Here is a 21,007-nt window from a genome sequence, read left to right on the forward strand (position 1 = left end):
GGCATTAAGTATTTTGCATTAGGCTATCCATACCAAGTATTATATGTAAAGTAAAAATTGGCCCTGAGATCAATGTAGGTTTTCCTTGATAGAGGTTGGTTCCTGGTTGCTTGAACACTGATGGTGCCACAGCTAAGTAATTATGTGCTGCTGCAGTAAGTTTTAGGGTAGACTGATATTATTACTTAAATTTGCATGATATCCCAAGGGTATCACTGCACATGAAAAAAGCATTCACAGTACAATATTAAGCAAAGTTATAGCCTTGTAAGTTCACTGAAGTCAATGGGCTTGGTAGGGTATAACTGCGCTTAGGAAAGCACTGAGCGGAACATTACTATTGCTAAAAGCCCTCACGACAAGATGGAGGATCTGAAACGTTTGGCGATAAAACCGAACGTAAAACATAACGAGCACATCAGATACCAAAAAACAGAATCTGTGGAATACGGTTATCCCTGAATAGAAAATCTAAAGAAAGCTAAAGGAATGGCGTGATGGGGGTGGTGATGACTCTGCCAAAAACACAATGAACTAGAAAATTCAAGACAAAAGAAATATCTCCTCACAGTCATTGTCAGGGGAAATATAGAACTCAAAGTAATTTAGTACTTGGTACTCCCCTCCCTACCCAAAACTTTGTGAATGATCTTTAATATTACTACTGGTAAAGCCCCCCACGTACAAATTCAAGTCTCTCCAAGGACCTTCTATACAAGAATCTTTGAGTATCTACTAAAGGACACCACTCACTACTCCACATCCTTTGCTGTAGTCTCCTTATGCCATGCCCTCCTGCTATGCACTCTCCTTACTTAATCCACTTATCTGCCTCTTCCTTTAAGCTAATCAATCATTCTGTGAAATAATACCTCCTCTTTTCCTGTTCTAATGCTGATCAATTTCACTGGCTGACCTAATCTAGTAGTATGAGAAAGGGAACACAGTACCTCTCCACTCCCTTGCATACCATTAATAATTTCTAAACTTATGTCAATATTCCTTTACAAAGTTTTTTTGTTAAAAAAAAACCCAAATGCTCATTAGGAAGGTGCTCCAATGCTTTGATCATTTTGGTGTGGAAGAGGACTAGAGAAATGACTGAGGCAGGGAAGGGGCAGAGAGGTTATAAAGAAGCAAGGAACAACATTAAAGTGGTGTTAACATGCAAGAGGGTTTTTGGATCATAACTGCTAAAAAGAAAGATCTCAGTATCTAGTGATTGAAACTGCATGAGTATTATGGAATTTGAAAGCACAGGATGTCCTAAAATAAAAGATGCCTTGCTGTACTGACCAGGAATGACATCTGAGCTTACATGCGTAGGGAATAAGGTTATTCTTCAGTAACAAGGTATTCTTGTTTGTGGTGGGCAGTGCAAGTTGCAAGTAGCTCTATGTGTGCTCTTTAGTTCAGGGCACTTTTTAAAAAAGGCCCTTCAGTGCTTGGGGAAGTTGTGCTGTTGCTAATATTTCATCTTGTCCTCTGGACCCCCTCTGGAATGTGCACTAGACGCTCTGCATTACTCAACTAAATGCCCTTCCACAAATTCTTCATCTCTTATGTAAGAAGAAATGAAAGCTATTAAGTGAACTGCACTAAGCAGCAGGAACAAAGTCATCCTAATCCTGCTCTGATCTTTTTTTTTCTTTTTGTAATTATGAATGAAGTGCAGCTGAGGTAAGGAATTATACCAATAATTGGAGATGCCAATAAAGTAAGAAATAAAACCATGCTGCCACTGCTTCTACTTAGGAAAAAAATATCAGAGTATTCAGCATATAGAGCCCAGGAAATTCAACAGGACTTCTCCTCTCACAAAGTCTTCAGATTCAAGTCCAGAGGTTTTTTTTCCCCCCCAGTCTCGTAAGGAAACATGCCCAATTACATGTTTATTTGTATTGATTGTAAGGCTCCCAAACAACTTCTCAGGAATAGGGAGCTAATTTTTACAATACTTGCAATTTGATGTTTCCCTTCAGTCATTTCTCAATAAATAAGCTAAAATAAAATCCTCAAGAGAACAGCCTAATGAAACCTACCTGCTTTTTAAAAAATAAAATGAAAACAGTGATAGTTAGAAGCTAACCATGAAATATATATATTTATATAGTATGTAAAAAAAATCCCTGCATTATTTGTTGTGCAAAAAAATCTTGTCAAAAACAGAATATGGTCCTCCGTCTGTGTTAAGAACGTTATTTCTCACAGATATAAGCAAAATGGTTGCATATGCTTAAACATGCACCAGGTTGTTTAAGATCAAGTTCTATCCTTTAAGTCATGGCTTGTTTATTAATGGAATGCCCCAATGTAAAACAGCTCCCTCTATTTACACTTCCACATGGCATGAATGACAGGAAGACACACTCCCTCTATGGCTCATTGATGGCCTGGGACTGTGGTTGTTACAGTTTTCACCTTTCTTTTTGTCTTTATCTCTCCAGGTTTCTATCAACTGCAGCTTTCCTTGTTCTTCCTTCATGAAGACCTCCACCATAAGAACTTTCTCTTTATGAATCTGCTGACTAATGTCTTTGGGAATGTCTGGAATAATCCAGTCCACGAAGTCGCTCATAAACATGACCAAGTTCTGAGAAAAGTGAGATGGAAACAGTAATGAGAAAACGTTAGCAAAGTCAAATCTAAAGAAACAATGCAGCCTTAAGAAAATGTGAAAATCCATTGCACTTCATTAGTTCTCCCATTTAAGTCAATAGTACTTAAAAAGTGCTTACCTTGGGCTAGATTGTGTCCCAAGTTTGTGTTTGTAAATATATTTGCTTGGAAGTAAACTCCACTGAAATCAGTGGGGAATAATGCCAAGATTAGGGCTGATATCTAAGAAAAAGATTTTCAGAACCATCTATCATAGCTACATCTTTGCATAATGTTCATGACTACAGTTTTTCAAGGGGTGTGTCACAAAACTAGTTATTCTTGGATACAGGTCACTGATACTTGCACAAAACACAGATGATGACCAAAAAAAGAAGCACTTTGGATTGGTCTCTGCTTTATATGTACTTTTTCGTAATCCAGAAAAAGTAAAATCAAAAAGTAAACAGTAATATGTGAAGAATGACATTTTTTTCAGCCTGGATCCACCACATGGAAAACTGATACAAGAAGCAGCTGCCTGATTCTTTCACCTGTGGTAGAAAATTCATGTCACTATTTACATATCATTTCCTGCAGAGAACATAATCTCTAAAAAGAAAAATGTCTTTGGTGTAAATGGGTCCAAATATGCTCTCACTGAATTTTTCCCTTAATTTGTAAAGGCTCAAACTGATAATATGGGTTTGAAAGGGAGTCCAATCTCCAGTGCTAAAGGGAAAAAAATTCCCATTTACAATGACATATAAGCAAACAATACCGCGCATGAAAGCACTTCACACCATGCAGTATCTCAGTAATGCACACCATTGCGTAATGAAGGCCAATATAGTTTTCACCATTTTTAGATGGCTGTTTGAATCTGAGAAACAGTAGCTTTGTAAAGGATGGAATATATATGCTGCAGCTGCTTTATGGCTCTTTGTTTCTTCTTCCTGGTAACATCTAGTACAAAACAACATATGATATCATTGCACTTGCATTTGGCTACCCCTGCTGGCTTATTTTAACTATCGTTATTATGAAACCAGGATTCAGTTTGCAAATCCGGGCTTGCCAAATGCTGGTTCGTCGCCTTCATTCTGTAGCCAAGGAAAGCACAAGAGCCGTGTTAGGGAGTAAGCCAGAATTCAGCCAGGATGTACGCATCAGGACGTCACGCCAAACCATAGTTAAGATTAATTGTGGTTAACATGAATTCAGATCCTAACCCCTAGCTACATTCAGATACTCATACTAAGTATAATTAGTTTGGTTAAATCCGTTTCATATTATGTCTGAACCACTGGCTACTGGTGATGGGGTACAGAAACATATATCGTACCATGTTTTGTGTTACATTAAATGCTGTCAGGAAGATGGAAGAAAGAGATATGAGTGACGGCAGGGGCACATCTCTCATATTATCGTGCTGTAGCCTATGGGCACTTAACGCATTTGAGAAATGAACAAGGGGTTTCCCTTTTCACAGTTTATTCCGTTAGCCACTCTGGTACAGTAATTCTTAATATGCCATTCAGTTTCTCTGAATCTCATTGAATTTGTGGCTATTCTCACTTATTGGGTTTCAGTCATACTTTACCTGGAACACTATTACAAATGCTAATCTTGCTGCTAGAACCGCCCAGAAATCCTTTGCAATTTCATATTTATTTTCAGACCATGGGGGCTCTCGGTAATCTTTGTATCTAAAAAACAAGACAAAACTGAGATTCAGTAGGTTCCAGCTGGAATTCACGACTCAAAGCTAAATCAACAGCACACCTGAAAGAACTATGGCTTTGGTGAAATTTGAAAAGCGGTCTTAAAACCATTTCCCTTTCTGTTCAAGAGAAAACAAAGGGTCTGACAATAGCTAGGCAGCTGGTGAGTTGAATTAATTGACAACAGGCTGACTAGTATAGTCTTCTTTTCTTGTGCCCCTATAATATCCACTTGTTGTCTCTGCTTATATTTCAACTGTAAACCTCTCAGAAATAGAAAGATGGTGTTTGTGAGCACAGTCTGCTCTTTAATATAAAAGCATGGCCTTGTGCAGAGCACAAGATCTAATTCAGAGCAGTCATGGAGTCAAGGCACAAAATACAGATCAATATCTTTAAAATCAGGTTTCTATGTAAACATCTCAATTATATGTTAAAAGGAAGCATCTCTATCAAATCCCTTTAAACAGTATTTGAATCTTCCTCCAAATTAACAGTGCAATGCTTTGCGGAATTAAGGCTGTATAGGGTTGCACTGTAAAAATACTTTTGATTTTAAGTGTTTTTACCTTGTTGGAAGCAGACAACAAGTAGACATTTGGGTCTCCCCTCTGCTGCAGCTGTGCCTCTTGTTTCAAGGAGAAGGAAATGCTGGGTGAATGCATGGGATCTGAAGAGGATTTCCTTTAGACCTGTCTCTTGTGAAACTTAATGGTAGGCCTCGGAACCTTTATGACTTGCATTGTACTGGTTACTTGCATCCTACAGCATGGTGCTTGATTCTACATTGCCCCATTTTGGTGGGACCCAATAAAAAAACTAAAAAATAAAACCTAACATTTTTGTACTGGAGACGTTGGCTTAGATCCACAGAAGCATTTCCATCAACAGAACAATTTCTGTGTGGGGAGTCCAGCTTTCTCACCTACCCCCTGAAATATCTACCCCCCCCCCCCCGTGGGTAAAAACATTGAATCTCTGGAAATGCCATGATCAGCTGATGCATACCACAACCCGCTGACAACATACCATTGAGGATTGTCTGTAGCTTTTCTACTACATGTGTGTGTGTTTTCAGTGTTGTCAAGTAGCTTCCAACCTATGGTGACCCTATGAATTGATGTCCTCCAAAACATCCTATCGTTAACAGCCTTACTCAGGTCTTGCAAACTGAGGGCTGTGGCTTCCTCGATTGATTCAATCCATCTCATTTTGGGCCTTCCTATTTTCCTTCTGCCTTCCACTTTCCTTTGCATTATTGCCTCTTCCAGGGTCTCTTGACTTCTCATAATGTGACCAAAGAATGATAGTTTCAGTTTAGTCATTTTAGCTTCTAACTGTCTTTTTGACAGTCCATGGTATCCATAAAACTCTCCTTCAACACCACATTTCAAATGAAGCCCCAATGTGGATTCGAGCTTTTAAATCTTCTACTGAATGCAACCAAACTACTTCCCTGTGTGCTCTTTTGGAGCACCTAGGTCCATAGCCTCATCAGCTATGTGACTAGAGGCAGGTATGAAGCAAATTTCAACTATAGTTTGATCTGCAGCAATCAAGTTTAGGCTGTCTCTCACCCTATCTGACTCCCTCCCAATTATGGTGAGCTGGCTTCAATCTGACTCCAATTCCAGTTCTTGAAGCCAGAAGATATACAAGAAAATTGCCAAACTGGGTTTCTCCATGACATATTTATTGGTGTTAGGGTTAAACAAAGTCTATGTAGCAGTGTTAGAAAGGCCTGAAGAGCTAGACTGGCATATGCTTGCAGCTTATGTTAAGGGAGGCTGCTTGCCACTGTAGCTTGGTTTTGTGCTTTTATTTCCCTTTTCTTACAATAAATATTTATACTGTCTCATTGTCCCTGCATATTGTAGGCTGTTCCTTGTGTGTGTGTGTTAAGTGCCATCAAGTCGCTTCCGACTCATGGCGACCCTATGAATCAAAGGCTGTTCCTTAGCTCGATTTAATGTGCTCCATTTAGCAGAGCTAACTGGTAGATCTAGGGCAGTGGTTCCCAAACTGTTCAGGCCACCGCCCCCTTGATTCCACAACCCCAGCGCCCCCTACCCTATCCTATAAAAAGCATTATTCAAAACGGGTTTGCATGACGCACTTAAGAAAATAATAATCTATTCAAAATCAAATGAAAACTTTTTAGCTGAAATTTACTCAACAGAACTTGATCCAGCGGTACCAACTCTTCAAAGTCTGGAAAAAAATTCTGATAGTTTCCACCAAATTTGCCAGCAAGGCACCATAGCTGGATCTATTGTAAATTAGTAAACAACACAGTTGAAGGGGCCCCACCTCTAGTGCCCCCCTGCTGCCCCCTTGTCTTTTAGTGCCCCCCTAGGTGATCCCATCGCCCCCCAGGGGGTGGTCCTGCCCACTTTGGGAACCACTGATCTAGGGGAATCCCATGCAAGCAGAGGTTGTTCCCCTTGTTGTTGAATCTATTACACATTTGTTGAATCTATTACACATTTTTTTTGTTTTCCTGTAAGATGTATACTGAGTGAGGAGCTAATACATCAGCTCTGCTTATGGCTACTTTCCCAGGCAGCTCTGTGGATTACCATCTGATAAATCTCCTTTCATAGACTGATAACAGGACTACAGAAACAGTACCAATACTCAACTCATGGGCACTAAAACACTGTGACCAAGTCCTGAAGCTATCTTGGCTGACTGGGTTCTGAGGACTAATTCTTATACAGTAGTAGACACATTGCTGTTTTAGCCAACTAGTAAAATTTACTAGTTTCATCCTTGTATTACGTGAACCTTTTGATTCTGAATTGTGTATATACATGTATTGTAGGTTACTGAACATTTGTAGCGAGCCCAGCCTGAGTAAGTCCAGCAAGCCACTGTGGTTTATGGACTCTTTTATTGAGAGTAAAACTTTATGTATTTATACCACAATCTGGACTGGCCAGATACTTACCAGGAAACAAATGAGTTCATTTTTTTAAAATCTACAGGCATGACAGAAATATATTTTTTCCTACAGTGTATTAACGGAAATGACATGGGAGACTTCCACATGGGTTATCTGTCCCAGGTTTAATGCTGTTGAGAAGTGGTTTTTTTTCCTGCTTCCCCACAGCATCATGTTACATTCATGCACCTCCAAGGAATTCCCTAACTTTTTTCCAATCTTTCTCAAACCTGCTTTGCTTTGGGAAAGATTGCAATAAAGCCAAAATGGCTGCCACATGGGTGGGAAAGTTTGGATTTTCCCACCCACATGGCAGCCATTTCCCCTGCCCTTGCCCCTGTGATGGCCATTTCCTCCCCTCACCCACCAGGGGGCTTTTTTTTTAAAAAAAATGTCATTTTTATATTGTTATATAAATATATTGTTATAATAATGCATTTACCAAGTCCCGTGAATTCACAGCTTTCATTTGTAAAAAAAAAAAGTAAATCTCTAGCCCATTTCATAAAGGAGATATAATAGAAGAAGAAGAAGAGTTGGTTTTTATATGCTGACTTTCTCTACCACTTAAGGGAGACTCAAACCGGCTTACAATCACCTTCCCCTCCCCACAACAGACACTCAGTGAGGTAGGTGGGGCTGAGAGAGCTCTAACAGAGCTGTAACTTGCCCAAGGTCACCCAGCTGGCTTCATGTGTAGGAGTGGGGAAAATCAACCCGGTTCACCGGATCAGACTCTACCACTCCAAACCACCGCTCTTGACCACTACACATATCTCTGCAATACAAAGGGATAGAGGCCTACTTTTTTTTATGAATGAAAGCTGCGAATTCACAGAACCTGGTTCACTTATTGTTACAACTGTATACTGATATGAACTTTGTATAGTTTACAACCATACTTTGGGGTGGGTTTTTGAGGCACAAAGCACAGTACATCAACATACTCCACAGTGCAAAGCTGTCACGCTTGCTGTCAACTCATTTCTTTTTCAGCCAGCATCCATTCTACCTTCTCTGTGAAGGAGGGCCAGCATGTAGTTCATGTGCTGATTCCCACTGATACTTTCACAAAAAAACATTGGGAGTTTCTTAATGCAACAGCAGCTTTACACTGGAATACCCACACTGCAGAGCTTCACCTGGATGTTGTGGCAAACACGAGCCTGGATGCAGCTGCTGAGACACTTTTTAAAAGTGCTATGTGTGCACAGAGACCATGGGAGAATACTAAACAAAGGCAAGTACAAATGGCTTCTAAGGGAACATGAAACTGCATGAACATGAAAGGTGATAATGCAAAACATCCCTAAATGTAATGCAATAGTTTAAGGCTGAACTATACTGGGGAATATGCGATGTCCTCTTCTATTATTTACACACCTGAATGGCTTTATGTCCATTACCCCCTTGCCAAGCTAGACAAGGCCAAACAGTGGACACTTGCCCCAACTTTTCCTTCCTCCACCCTGTGATTGCTGCACTTCCTGTGAGCTCTGAGGTCAGTTCTACAAGTAACCACTGTAGAAAACCTGATGTGGGCCTAGATCCAATGGAGTGTTTCTGCAGACAACCCCCCACCCCCAAACAGCATTTCAGGGGCTTTTAGGGAAGCAGTGGTAGGGGGGAGGTGAGAAAATCATGTCTGGTTGGCAGAAATCCTTCCACCCATGAAAATGCTCTGTTGAATCCAAGCTGTAGTTTAAAATCCTAGCTGGATCAAACATCCAAGATTTGAGAAAGGAGGTAAGGGAAAGAAGTACCCTCTCTAAATCTAGAGGCACCCACTGGTTGAGATACCTTTGCTGTGGGTGAGACTGTGGCGGCTGAGAGGAGAGCGTGCATGCACAGGATTGGACTTGGGACAATGAAAGTTCATGTACAGATTGAAGAGAGGTAGTAGCAAATATAAAATGCATACAACCAGGTCTGCCATAGAAAGGTATATGGAAATTTAAGAATGAGTCCCTGTGAGAGGTATGAAGGAAATCCTAGTGAACAGCGTTTAGAAAAAAACTACTTTAGAGAAATAACATTATGTACCTGCAAATTTGGACTGGGTAGCCAAGCTCCATAGGGTCATTAGGAGCTGTTCCTTCTTGAAAATCGCTGACATTAAAATAGGATAGCGTATGGTTCACGAAGCCATGCATGGTGCCATTTTCACTGTACATATACAGGTACACGAGGCGTGGAATGAAGTCAGATGTGAATGAGATCACAAATGCCTAAGCCATAAGAGTAAAGAATGAGCGCAATATTCAGGCACTGCATGACAGATTCAACTGTATCTTTTCCCCAGTCGTGCTCAAGCTGGTTTGGGCCATACCACTAGAACTGCTCCTTACACCACAGAGATTTTATATTTAAACTCCAGAACTGCAGCATATTGGGAATGAGCGACTGAAATCATACCGTGTACACAAATAAATACAGAAAGTCATGATTTTTGTAATCACAGTATTGAATTGATTTGCTTTCAGTAGAATTGCAACGTTTGGTATGTTGCTCATTCTTTCATTCTGGGTCTGGGTCCACTTACAGTTTTGACAAACTATAAACGAAAGCACTCAGGGGAATTGAATGCAACTCCCCCCCTGCCACACACACACACCTTTTATTATTGTGTTTCTCAGTGGGAATTTTGAGCCACTTCTTACCTATTGTTTTCAAAGATTCCATTTCTGGAAGAGGCTCCAAATATTGCAAATATAATAATTCCTAATTTTAAAAAAATATATGAACGGAAGAGGAGCTGTGTTTGGGTAAGCTCTGATCACTCCCCTGGGAAATAGCCCCCCCTGCCCCCGACAAATTTGACTCTATTTTCTTCTGTTATCGGGACCAACAGTGCTTTTGTAACATCGGCAACCACTGTAACAATTCTCTCCATCATTTCAGGCTTATTTGCATGCCCAATAACTAACATACATGACAGTAAGAAAAGAGGCAAAGTATGCCATGCATAACAGGTCAGAAAGTAAAAGATCAAGAATGAATGTGAATAGAGACAAGGGCAACAAACAGCATAGCTTCTGTCCATAAACACAGCTCAGGGACATTTTGGACTCCTGAATCTGAGTAGTTTTAGAGAGGCATTTTGACTTAAGGAAGAACTTATGATTTAAATCAGTGATTCCCAGTGATTTTGAGCATGATGACCCTATTTTATTGTTTAAAAAATTCACAGGCCCCCACATGATAGTAGTACTATTAGTATCCAATGACTGAGAAAATACATTACGACAAAAAGCTGCTAACTTATTAATGACAACATTTGAAAAATAGCAATATGTTCAAAACGCATTATTTATTCAGTCTACATAATATACGATCTGAAGAGAAATCAGAGTGTGGTTAAGGTATTGGACTAGGATCTGGGAAGCCCAGGTTCGAACCCCCACTCTGCCATGGAAACTTGCTGGGTGACCTTGGGCCAATCACGCCCTCTCAGCCTTGACCATGGGAAGCATTTGGATGGGATACCTCCAAGGAATACCAGGGGTGTGACACAGAGGTAGGCAATGGCAAACCACCTCAGAATGTCTTTTGCCTTGAAAACCCTGCAGGGTTGCCATAAGTAAGCTGTGACTTGACGTCAAAAAACAAAAAATTATTATGCTGAGTTATTTAATGAGATGGCTGGTGCCGTTTGGCAGTTTTCAGAGATTGGAAGTCTGGTTGAAGGGTAGGCAGTACAGACCAATTACTTTGGTTTGGCTCTGAGTAACAGTACGGACTTGGGGAAACACTGAAACATTTTTCATTGTTACCGATTGGTGTTGTTAGCATAGTCTCAGAGAAATTATTGCTTGGTGATCACTACATCAGATTAAAACTGAAGAGAAAAAGGGAAGGGTGCAAGGATCTGAGGTAAGGGTAGAAAGGAAGTGATAAACAGTGTCCCATGGAACAGAGAGCAGAAGGGGATGGGACTAAGGTAGAAAGAGAAGGGAAACTGAGACTGCCACTTGCTGACCAGCTCATCTTTATGGCTACCTTTCTATACATATTCCCACAAATTGGCAGGCATGTCACTAGAAAGTTGTGAAATTATTGCTTGGTGATCACTTCCATTTTATGGTGCTGTTCTATTTTGTGTTTATGGTAAGCATGGGCTTATGAAAAAATTACTAGTATGCGACAGGGTGGGATGGGGAGGTAGCAAAAACTCATTTTGCTTCCCAACAGCAGCACATCCAAAATTTATTGTATGAAACCTGACAGACTCTTTGGACACACGTTTTCGTGCTGCAAATAACTGAAGGCAAATCAGCTCTTTAAATAGCCATGAAATAGCCATCCTATCTTAACAGCCTTAAGTTTTGTGTAATACAGAGCAAATTTATTTAAAAAGGATTTAAGTCAGCTTTACTGAAAGGACTGGCAAATAAACATGACTCAATACAGAAAAATAACCCCGGCCAGCTGCATTTTCAACAACTTTTGCTCTTTTCATTTGCCCATGCATCTAAGAAAGGAGGTGATAGGATAAATATACTGTTGTGAGTCATGTCACTGTATTGAGTGAAGCGACGAAATGTGCCAGCTCTCCCCCTAGACTTCTTGTGCTCTGATCATTAACGGGGGCAATGAATACTCCTTGGCTGATATCAGTATCAGGAATGGGAATGATACCCACTTGACAAGGTTGGACCAAAATGCCTTATTTGACAAGGTGGCTTACAGGAAAAAGCAGATCTGATTTGGATTTAAGGGGGCTGATGCTGATTTACGACTAGCACTGCTTGCCATTGTGATCGCATCTATGCCTCTAAAATGTCTGCTCAACCTAGATATCGATCATGAAAAATATTAGAACAGCTATAGTGTTTCATTCTCTAAACGACATGGTAAAGCCTACCTTGATCTTTCCATTTTTTTCCATGTAAGAAAAAGGAAGATAGGGTGACCCAAAAGAACAAACCCAATAGTTGCCACAGTTAACGGGACTACTGGGAGCAATACTGGAGAACAGGAAATGCAACATAAGGGAAAAAAATGGAGTGAAAGAAAACAGAGAGAAAGGAAACGTCTGCCCTGAATTAGACTATTTGGGAGGACAGAAGTCAGTGCTCTGCAATGAAGCACACAAAAACTGTACTGAGTGTTGTGAAGCAGCTCACACTTCTTGTAGCAGCTGCCCATTTTATTTAAAGAACATCTGTTTCATGAAAAGCTTGGGGTTCACTTGTATCTGTCTAAATGTCCATCCTCTAAATCTAACAACTCAGTAAGGAAATAATTCATCATACCTTACTGACAAATCAACCTTTATTTATGAGTATTTTGACTATTTTTAAAATGGCAATAAATGCCATTTATATTTGGACTTTATAATTTGTTTGTTTATTCCTTTTTGTCCTGCCTTTCTTCCAACTTGCTCAGAGTGGGTTTTAGCTTCACAGCAACCCTGTCGGGGGGTGGGGGTGGGCCTCAGAGCTATTGATTTGCCCAAGCCTTCACACAGAACATCCACATCTTTATTAAACAACTTATTTTCACCACAAAAGCTGTCTTCAGTGAAATATTCAAACTTGAAAATATGAAACACTGTGGTCATGATCATTTGCAAAGAATTACTTACATTTATTATCACAGCAAGTTTTCCTACACCTCTGAGGATATTATACCATATTCCTAGGGGAAGACAGGAAATTAAAGATTTTTTGAATGCTACAATAATTATTGATATCTATAAATAGATTTGCATGTTACTGATCCCGCAAACCAGATCCCAATATTTTAGTGAAAACGTAGATTATGCCTATTCTCGTTTTAGAATTACCCAGGTATTGGAATGAGTATTGGTGTTCACAACAAGACTCAGAGCCTCTCTTATCTATGTTTGCAGAGGCTATTTCAACACATAATAGCTGGATTTGTGATTGTCATGAACAAGGGGGTACATGTTTGCATTGCCCGAATGTAGCCGGGTTAGAGATGGTGGCTTACAAAAGGGCACACTGGGAGTTTCATGGTTGAGGAGACACTGGAACATAGTTTCCTTTATCTGAGCTGAACAGTCTAGCTCAGGGGTGTCAAACATAAGGCCCAAGGGCTGAATCCAGCCCCCCTGAGAGTTTTTATCCGACCCGCAAGCCAGCCAAGCCAGCCCCCTCCCTTCTCGATCTGGGCTGGCGAGGCATGGCCCAGCCCGACCAAGTGACATTTATGTCATATCCGGCTCTCATAACAATCGAGTTCAACACCCCTGGTCTAGCTGGTGCATCCTCAATGGCCCCACAGTCAATCAATTAGATTAGCAATTATGGACCCTTTGGTGGCTTTTCTAACTAAGTCCCTTAAGGGTGTGTTCAGCAATCAGCCCCTGCAGCACAGCTTTTGCTGTCTTCTCTCTTCCATCTTTTTCTGCCCTAATCTTCTCTCCTTTCTTTAAATACCAACTGGGTAGAGGCTGCTCTATCTGGCAAGCTCTTTAAGTTTAGAGGCCTACCACAAAGCCCAGCTGATTGTAACATGTCACCTAAACTTCCTTTCCCTGTTCACGGTGACCTGCTGAAAAACGGAGGAACCCACAGGGTTAGCATCCACCCATGAATGGCTTGCCACAACCATTCATTAAGCCATTCAGAAGCTTCTGCACAGTTTGGATTTCAAGATGCCACTGCCCAGCCTTCTGTACATATTGAAGAAACCAGCTGATACAGAACATTAAGTGAGTTGTAATACAAGGTAGAACTTATTAAGGATATAACTCTGATGAACAATACGAAGATACCTGCCATGTAGTTTCCCATTTTATTAGATACTGATATTCTAAATCAGTTATGTTTCTTAACATTCCCAGGTTATAGTGCTGTTCTGAATAATTGAAAAATAAATCTGACGTAAGTTTTTTTAAAAAAATTACAGCAGCTACATTCTATCCTACTTTTTTGCTATGTAGTATGAGGGGTTTCCCCTCTCATTCAGGGCACCTTGGTGGAAGTAAGAAATAATGTGTATCAGTTACGGTGCTATTAGTACTTACCTATGTCTTTGGCTCTAACCGCAACTGGCCTCCTAAGCTCAGTAACAAACTTCTTTGCATCCAGACGTATTTCAATGATGTTGTTCAGCAGTGCAAACAAAGGAGCCAGCGGGAAGGATGCCACAAACAGGGTTACAAATCCAAACTGAATGACTGGAAAACAACAACAACAACAACAACCAGTGTTACAATACACTTTTAAAATATATTTCTGTATGGGACCCATCCAAAAAAAGTACCCCCTCCCCAAAGTCCTGAAGCCATAATATCTTCTAAAACTTAGTTGATTCGTTAAGCTGTGCCGGGACCTGACATAATAGGAACTGTGAGGTAGGCAAAAAGTCTTTCCTTTCAATGCCAAATATCAATTTTTCTCTCTACTCCCTTGTTATCTTCTTTGTCTGTAAGCTCCTCAAGGCACTAACTTGCTGATAGTGTGATTTAATCAATACTATCAATGATCTTGCATGGAGAAAGAACTTCAGAGCTATTCTCTTGGCAAAGGTTTTTTTTAACATGTACCTCAGAATTGCAAAACATCCCCAGCTGATCAGTACAGAAGGGGAGGGTGTCCAAATGATTTCCTGAATCTGAGATTTAACTTTGCATCTCCCTCTGTCCATCCATCCTTTTTATGTTGGTGCCAACTGCCATACCGATGGCACACACTTAACTTTTGCAAACGTCTCCAAATAATATTTCCATTATGGCTTGCTTGGAAACCTCCCAGAACCAGATGGTTATTGCTAGATACAGAGTGTTTGACTAGATGGACCCTTGGTTCCGCGTTTAGGCAAATCCAAAATTCTTCTATTCCACATGGATTATGTGGCCATGACAGCCCCATTAGAAGGTGGGATATATGCATTTCTTGGGCAACCCTACTTCTGGGAGCCCAGTACTGTTATGAAGTACACTGCAGTATCATTTTCCACTATGTTAAGAAATGTATGCACAGTGGATTGTTCTGTAGGACAACCGTCTTCATTAGGCTAGTCAATATGGGGGATATGCAGAGTTGCCATTTATTCCATAGTTTAGCTAGCTGTCCAGTGAAATGAGCTATTCAGGAGAAAGCAACTCATAGTTTAATATATACCATTTCAGTCAAGGGGAAACAGCATCCTTTCCTTCTGAATACATTTTTATAATATGAAGAAGAGCTGCTAACAGATTAAAGAACTGTAGTTGATTAATAGTTTGTCTTTTAAACAATTTATTAATCAAATTAATTATCACCTGTTCTTTATCCCTTTTGCTTATTAATCAAATTAGTTTAGCTAATTTTGCATATTACCACAACCTCAGTAAAGGTGTCCTTTTGAGAGAAGGGAGGAAGTCTGAGATAACCTGTATTTATCCCCCAGCCCTAGTTTTAGAAGGCATGCATCATAAACTAAACAATATAAAAAATTTAAAAAGCACGGCCTCATTTCTTGGCTCCACTGGCCAAAATTTACCATCACCAATTAAAACTGGGGCTCCACGAATTAATCAGTGATTACGGCAATTAGAATTTGGAGTCTTAATTAAACCTTTGAAATGTCACTCACTCATTTCCATGTATTCTGGTGTCAGGCCTGCAAAAGGCTCCAGGTTATAGTCTACTTCATAGCGTTGTTTTTTCTTCAAATGCTCCTCGTGGTCTACAGGCCGTCGTCGTTTCAGCTTCAAGTACCTTATCAATTTTTTCATTTTTCTGGGAAGAAACACCCCCCCCCTCAATTTTAGACCATTCGCTGATTTCATAACAACATTTGATGGCTTGAAAAGATGTACTTTCATTATGTTATACCAGGATTTGTAAGGGATAATACCATAAAGACAAAAAAACACATTGACCTATATATGCAAGAACTTAGCAAAGCTGGTTATACTGGAATAGTGGTTGAGATCTAAAAAAAACTTCAAAACTCTCCCTTATGCCCACCAGTGTATTATGTCTTCAGGTAAGCATCATCTGAAATTTCTTCAGAGATTGTATGGGAGGTACTGTATAGAATATTAGAAGATGATACTTCAAAATATAGAATGAATATAGTGAATATTAGAAGAGGGAACTTGTGAATATAGTAATCTGTAGAACCTGGCCTAAATATTGGCAAGATCTCTCTTTATATATAATTTCTCCTTTGCTGTTCATCATGATCAAATATTTTAAATGTTTAACAGAGAAAAGGCATGTAATTTTAGAACATGTATGACAGAGTGGTTTTCGGATCTTTTCTTGTATACCTTGTTTATAACAAAAGTAAATGACATTTGTATCATTAAGAGCTTATTTTGCAGAAGTTATCGATTTATTCGAATTCCTTGGTTACTTACGGGATGCCAATCTCAAAAAGATTATTCTGAATCAGTTGTTTGCCCAACATAATAATGCTGAGTTGTATGCACAACTCCATTAAGCAACCACCAGGAGCACACTAAAAGGGAGAAAATGTAGACATCAGATCAGCATTTCTTTCAGGTAACTTTTTTGAATTTTCAGAGTTGTTTTCTTTATGCGGAATAAATATGCAGCTCCCCCCCTAACCCTGCGTGATTACCTCTTCCATTCTGAAAGAATGAAAAATGTAGACGTAGTCCCCGGGGCGTCCAACAAATCTAAGACAATTTGAAAACAACAGTTAGAGTTGCATCCTTTCTGTCTGTAAGTGAAAGGTGGGGCAGTTTTTCATAGTGTTTGTGCAACTTTTCCCACTTACTCAAAATCTACACAGATGCATATTTTTTCAGTCAATAAATAATTTTCCACTATAGCAGAAAAACAGAAAGTAGATCTTGGTACCACAGTTGGATTTTTTTAAAAAACAACAACAACAACCATTATCAGATATATTGTTTAAATAAGTAACGCCTATTTGAGAGGGGTATATTAACATTTGCTCACATCATGAGACAACAAGAGTCACTAGAAAAGACAGTCATGCTAGGAAAAGTTGAGGGCAGCAGGAAAAGAGGAAGACCCAACAAGAGATGGATTGACTCAATAAAGGAAGCCATGGCCTTCGATTTGCAGGATCTGAGCAAGGCTGTCAAGGATAGGACATTTTGGAGGACTTTCATAGGGTCGCCATGAGTCGGAGGCGACGTGATGGCACTTAACACACACACACATATTAACATTAAATACTATGGATACAATGAACTTTGTGCGTATAACCAAGAGATTCTGAGCCCTTTGGCTTCCCTAATTTCCTGCTCTGAAAGGAGCTGAATGTACTCTACTGGTGGTGCCATCCAGGGCTACTAACTTTTAAGGAAGTGTCCGTGCAGTAAGGAGAATAAGATACTAAGGTATGAGATACCTAAAGCACTCATGAAAGCTCTTTACACTGTTTGTGTACAAAATTTGGAGTCACACCAACAGGTCAAGGGTATAAATCTGCTTTATTTGAACTGCAGCACACAAAGCCTCAGCCAGACATCCATCCTGGAATCAAGCCTCAACTAACCGCACCTTCCTCGGGAGAATGCCTAGTTTGACTGCTCAACAAAAAGCACCAGCTGTTCAACCACTAGGTGGCAATTAACAGGAGCATATATTACCCACATGGCATCTTCAGTGACAACCCATAGAAACATCTTTTCAAACGTTCCTAAGTGATTGCTTCTAAGAATATCAATCTGTTGGAGGTAATACAGTCTATGAACATTAGGCCACAGAAGTACTGTCCAAGCAGGCCACAGCAGAATCCTGGCAATCCAAGCTTCAAAAAAGGGGAAAAGAAGAAAAAAAGGGGGAAAAACACTTCCCAGTTTTTCTACTGGGTGGCCCAGGCTAGCCTGATCTTGTCAGATCTTGGAAGCTAAGCAGGGTCAGCCCTGGTTAGTATTTGGATGGGAGACCACCAAGGAATACCAGGGTTGCTGTGCAGAGGAAGGCACTGGCAAACCACCTCTGTTAGTCTCTTGCCATGAAAACCCCAAAAAGGGGTTGCCATAAGTCGGCTGCGACTTGACGGCACTTTACACACACACAAAGACATTTAAAAAGTGTTACAGAAAAATACTAAAGGGCTGGAAATAAGAAAGTGAGTAATCATAGTAATGTGATGGATGTTCTAATCAGAACAAACATACACTGAGTTAATCCATGAAAGAGTGTTTGGTTTCTTTACCTGGGTGCCTCCCTTTTGCATGGCATACACAGGGAAGCATGTACTACACTATTATATGGCAGGTTTTTTCACACTGCAAGAAAAGAGCTCCTAGCTCAAGCATAACGAATACAATATTTTTTGCATCATCTGCTAACACCATGGCCTAAAGTAGCAGTTGTTGTTGAATAATTACATAAAAAGGAGTCAAAGTAACCATGAAGGGACTGATAAGCATTGAATTAAGGTGTGCAACTTACCGCCCCTTGAAGAAAGCAACATAAAAAATAGGAGTGTAGGCATTGACAAATTTCAGAAGGAAGGCCTTGAAAATCAAACGTTCTTCAAAACTCTTGTCGGTTTTTGGAACCTCTGGTATAAATGAGAACAATGTAAGTGACGCTTAAAAGGAATACATTCAAACATTACTTTTTACAATTTTTGTAATATCAGCTTTGAAAGACTTCTCCTATGAAGTGTTTAGTTGTCTTTTTTAAAGAAAAAAATGGAACCTTGGATACTTACTGTGAGGGTTCCTTCTGCTCTGAGGTAAGGAGGGCATCTTGAAACGTAGGTGATTCCCACCAGCTGTTCAGGGAGGCAGGACTAATCTTATTACTTCCTGTCTCCCAGGCGGGAATCTCCTGAGCTCAGTTTAAATACTTTCCGAGGTAATAAGAAGAAAGACAGGAAGGAATACAAGGAACAGTCAATGAGACGAATAAGGAATCTGCTTTTTTTCTGATGGTCTCTATATGCCTGATATATAACTGAAGCGCCCTACGGAGGTCTAAAATGTGCCATGCTTTCTGTTTGGCATATTTCGGCCATGGGGAGAAGGCGGTAGGTTAATCTCTTGTATTTTGTGGAAAAGAGCGTTAACTTTGGGAATAAAGGTGGGGTCCGATCACAGAATCACTTCATCTTTATGAAAAATATAGAGTCCTTTCCTGGCCAATAGTGCTCGCAATTCAGAGACCCTGCAAGCTGAAGTCACTGCTTTTAGGAATAAAATCTTCACGCACAGCCACTTAAGTGAAACCTCTCTTAATGGTTTGAAGGGAGCTGTGTAAAAGCCGATAACAGTATTTGCAATTTCCAGGTTGGAAATCTATGAATAGTTGGAGGGCTGATGTGTGGATGTTTGGACAGGGGAATGCCCGCTGAGGTACTGTGGTCACTAAGGCCGTACTTGACGATGCAGGGTAGATGCCTTGAGTTTCTGATGGACTTTGTCTGTAGGAAGACTAATAGTTGGCTGAAATCTGGTTCTAGTCAGTCAACATACTTATGCTGGCACCATCTTGCAAAGGCTTTCCATAAGGAGTTGTACGTATGCCTAGTGGATAACTTTCTGGAGGTCATGATGGTTTTGGGAACCTCTGGAGCATAACCTAAGTCTAGCAACACGTTCCTTTTAAGAACCACATGGTCAGACAGGAATCACTCCTGGTCTGGGTGACATACCGGACCTTGTTGTGGCATGTCTTGGCTCACAGGAATATGGCAAGGCTCTTGTATGAATTCTATCAGACGGGAACCATGGTCTGCAAGGCCACTCTGGAGCCATAAAGATGACTAACGTCTGCACTTGACGCAAGTTCCTCAATGCCTTTGGAATAACTGGTAGTGGTGGAAAGGCATACAGAAGCCCTTGGGGCCATGGAGAGAGTAGAGCATCCACTTGTTCTGCTGTGGATGGTGGTATCTGGAGAAGAATCATGGCACGAAGAGGTCCACTCTCGGGGCACTGAATCTGTCCATGATTAGTTGAAAGCTCTCTCTTGAGTGATCACTTGTTTTCGTCTATGGTCTGTCTGCTTAACCAATTGGCTTGCGTTTTGAGTGACCCCTGAATGTGCTTGGCGGTTATTGATTGCAAGCGTATTTCCACACATGACAGAATGCTTTTGGCTTTCCGATCCAGGGAGAAGGATCCAGTTTATTGATATGGGCTTTGGCAGATATGTTGTCCATCTTGATGAGGACATGCTGTCCCTTGATTGCTGACTGGAATTCTATAAGTGCCATCTTGATAGCCCTGAGTTCCAAGACATTGAAGTTCAACCTCCTCTCCTGCGTCCAGATTTCAAGGGGCAACGTACCACCACCAACACCCTCTTCTGAGGTTATGGGAAGGCAACCATCCTGCCCCATTGAGATAATGGAGGCAGTCAGGAGGGCCCTAAGAGAACAGTTGCAGCACCTTCAGATGCTCTCTTCTCCCCCCTCATCCAGGGAATTGCATTGCTCCCCAAAAGCTCCCCCTACGTTCCCATTAACTCGGTACAGGCTTGGGAAGGGACAGGCCGTCTTCTGCAGGGGGACCTCTAGACAATGGCCCACTAAAGCAGCTAGGAAGGCAACATTCTCAGGCAACTGCCCTAGCCATTCCCCAGAAAGTGTTTCTCCTTCTTCCATATAAGATAATAAAAGGGAGGGAGGAGAGTTCTCATCTGATGATGAGCCTACAGTGGAAGAACAGCAAACTAGGTTATTCAATGGGAAAGACTATCAGTCCCTGCTAACAAAAGCCATTTTGGCTTTGGATCTCTCCGAGGAACCCAATCCAGGAGAGGAAACAAAAGAGAACCCAATCCAGGAGAGGAAACAAAAGAGAGAAGATACAGACCTAAGGGTACCA

General features: G+C 40.6%; 1 protein-coding gene across 3 annotated transcripts in view; it reads right to left on the reverse strand.

The window, feature by feature from the left end:
- Positions 1–2,231: 2,231 nt before the first annotated feature.
- Positions 2,232–21,007, reverse strand: part of ANO1 (anoctamin 1) — a 109,561-nt gene continuing 90,785 nt past the window's right edge. For all 3 annotated transcript variants that reach the window (XM_056851824.1, XM_056851823.1, XM_056851822.1), the window contains 9 exons: positions 18,624–18,735; positions 16,810–16,867; positions 16,586–16,686; positions 15,814–15,959; positions 14,261–14,413; positions 12,854–12,906; positions 9,310–9,494; positions 4,202–4,307; positions 2,232–2,593 (listed from right to left, as the gene is read on the reverse strand). In XM_056851824.1, the coding sequence (XP_056707802.1) occupies positions 2,333–2,593; positions 4,202–4,307; positions 9,310–9,494; positions 12,854–12,906; positions 14,261–14,413; positions 15,814–15,959; positions 16,586–16,686; positions 16,810–16,867; positions 18,624–18,735 (1,175 nt within the window). In that variant the 3' untranslated portion in view covers positions 2,232–2,332. The remainder of the gene's footprint in view (positions 2,594–4,201; positions 4,308–9,309; positions 9,495–12,853; positions 12,907–14,260; positions 14,414–15,813; positions 15,960–16,585; positions 16,687–16,809; positions 16,868–18,623; positions 18,736–21,007) is intronic.

Source organism: Euleptes europaea, chromosome 6, assembly GCF_029931775.1.
Source record: "Euleptes europaea isolate rEulEur1 chromosome 6, rEulEur1.hap1, whole genome shotgun sequence".
NCBI classification, from domain to species: Eukaryota; Metazoa; Chordata; class Lepidosauria; order Squamata; family Sphaerodactylidae; genus Euleptes; species Euleptes europaea.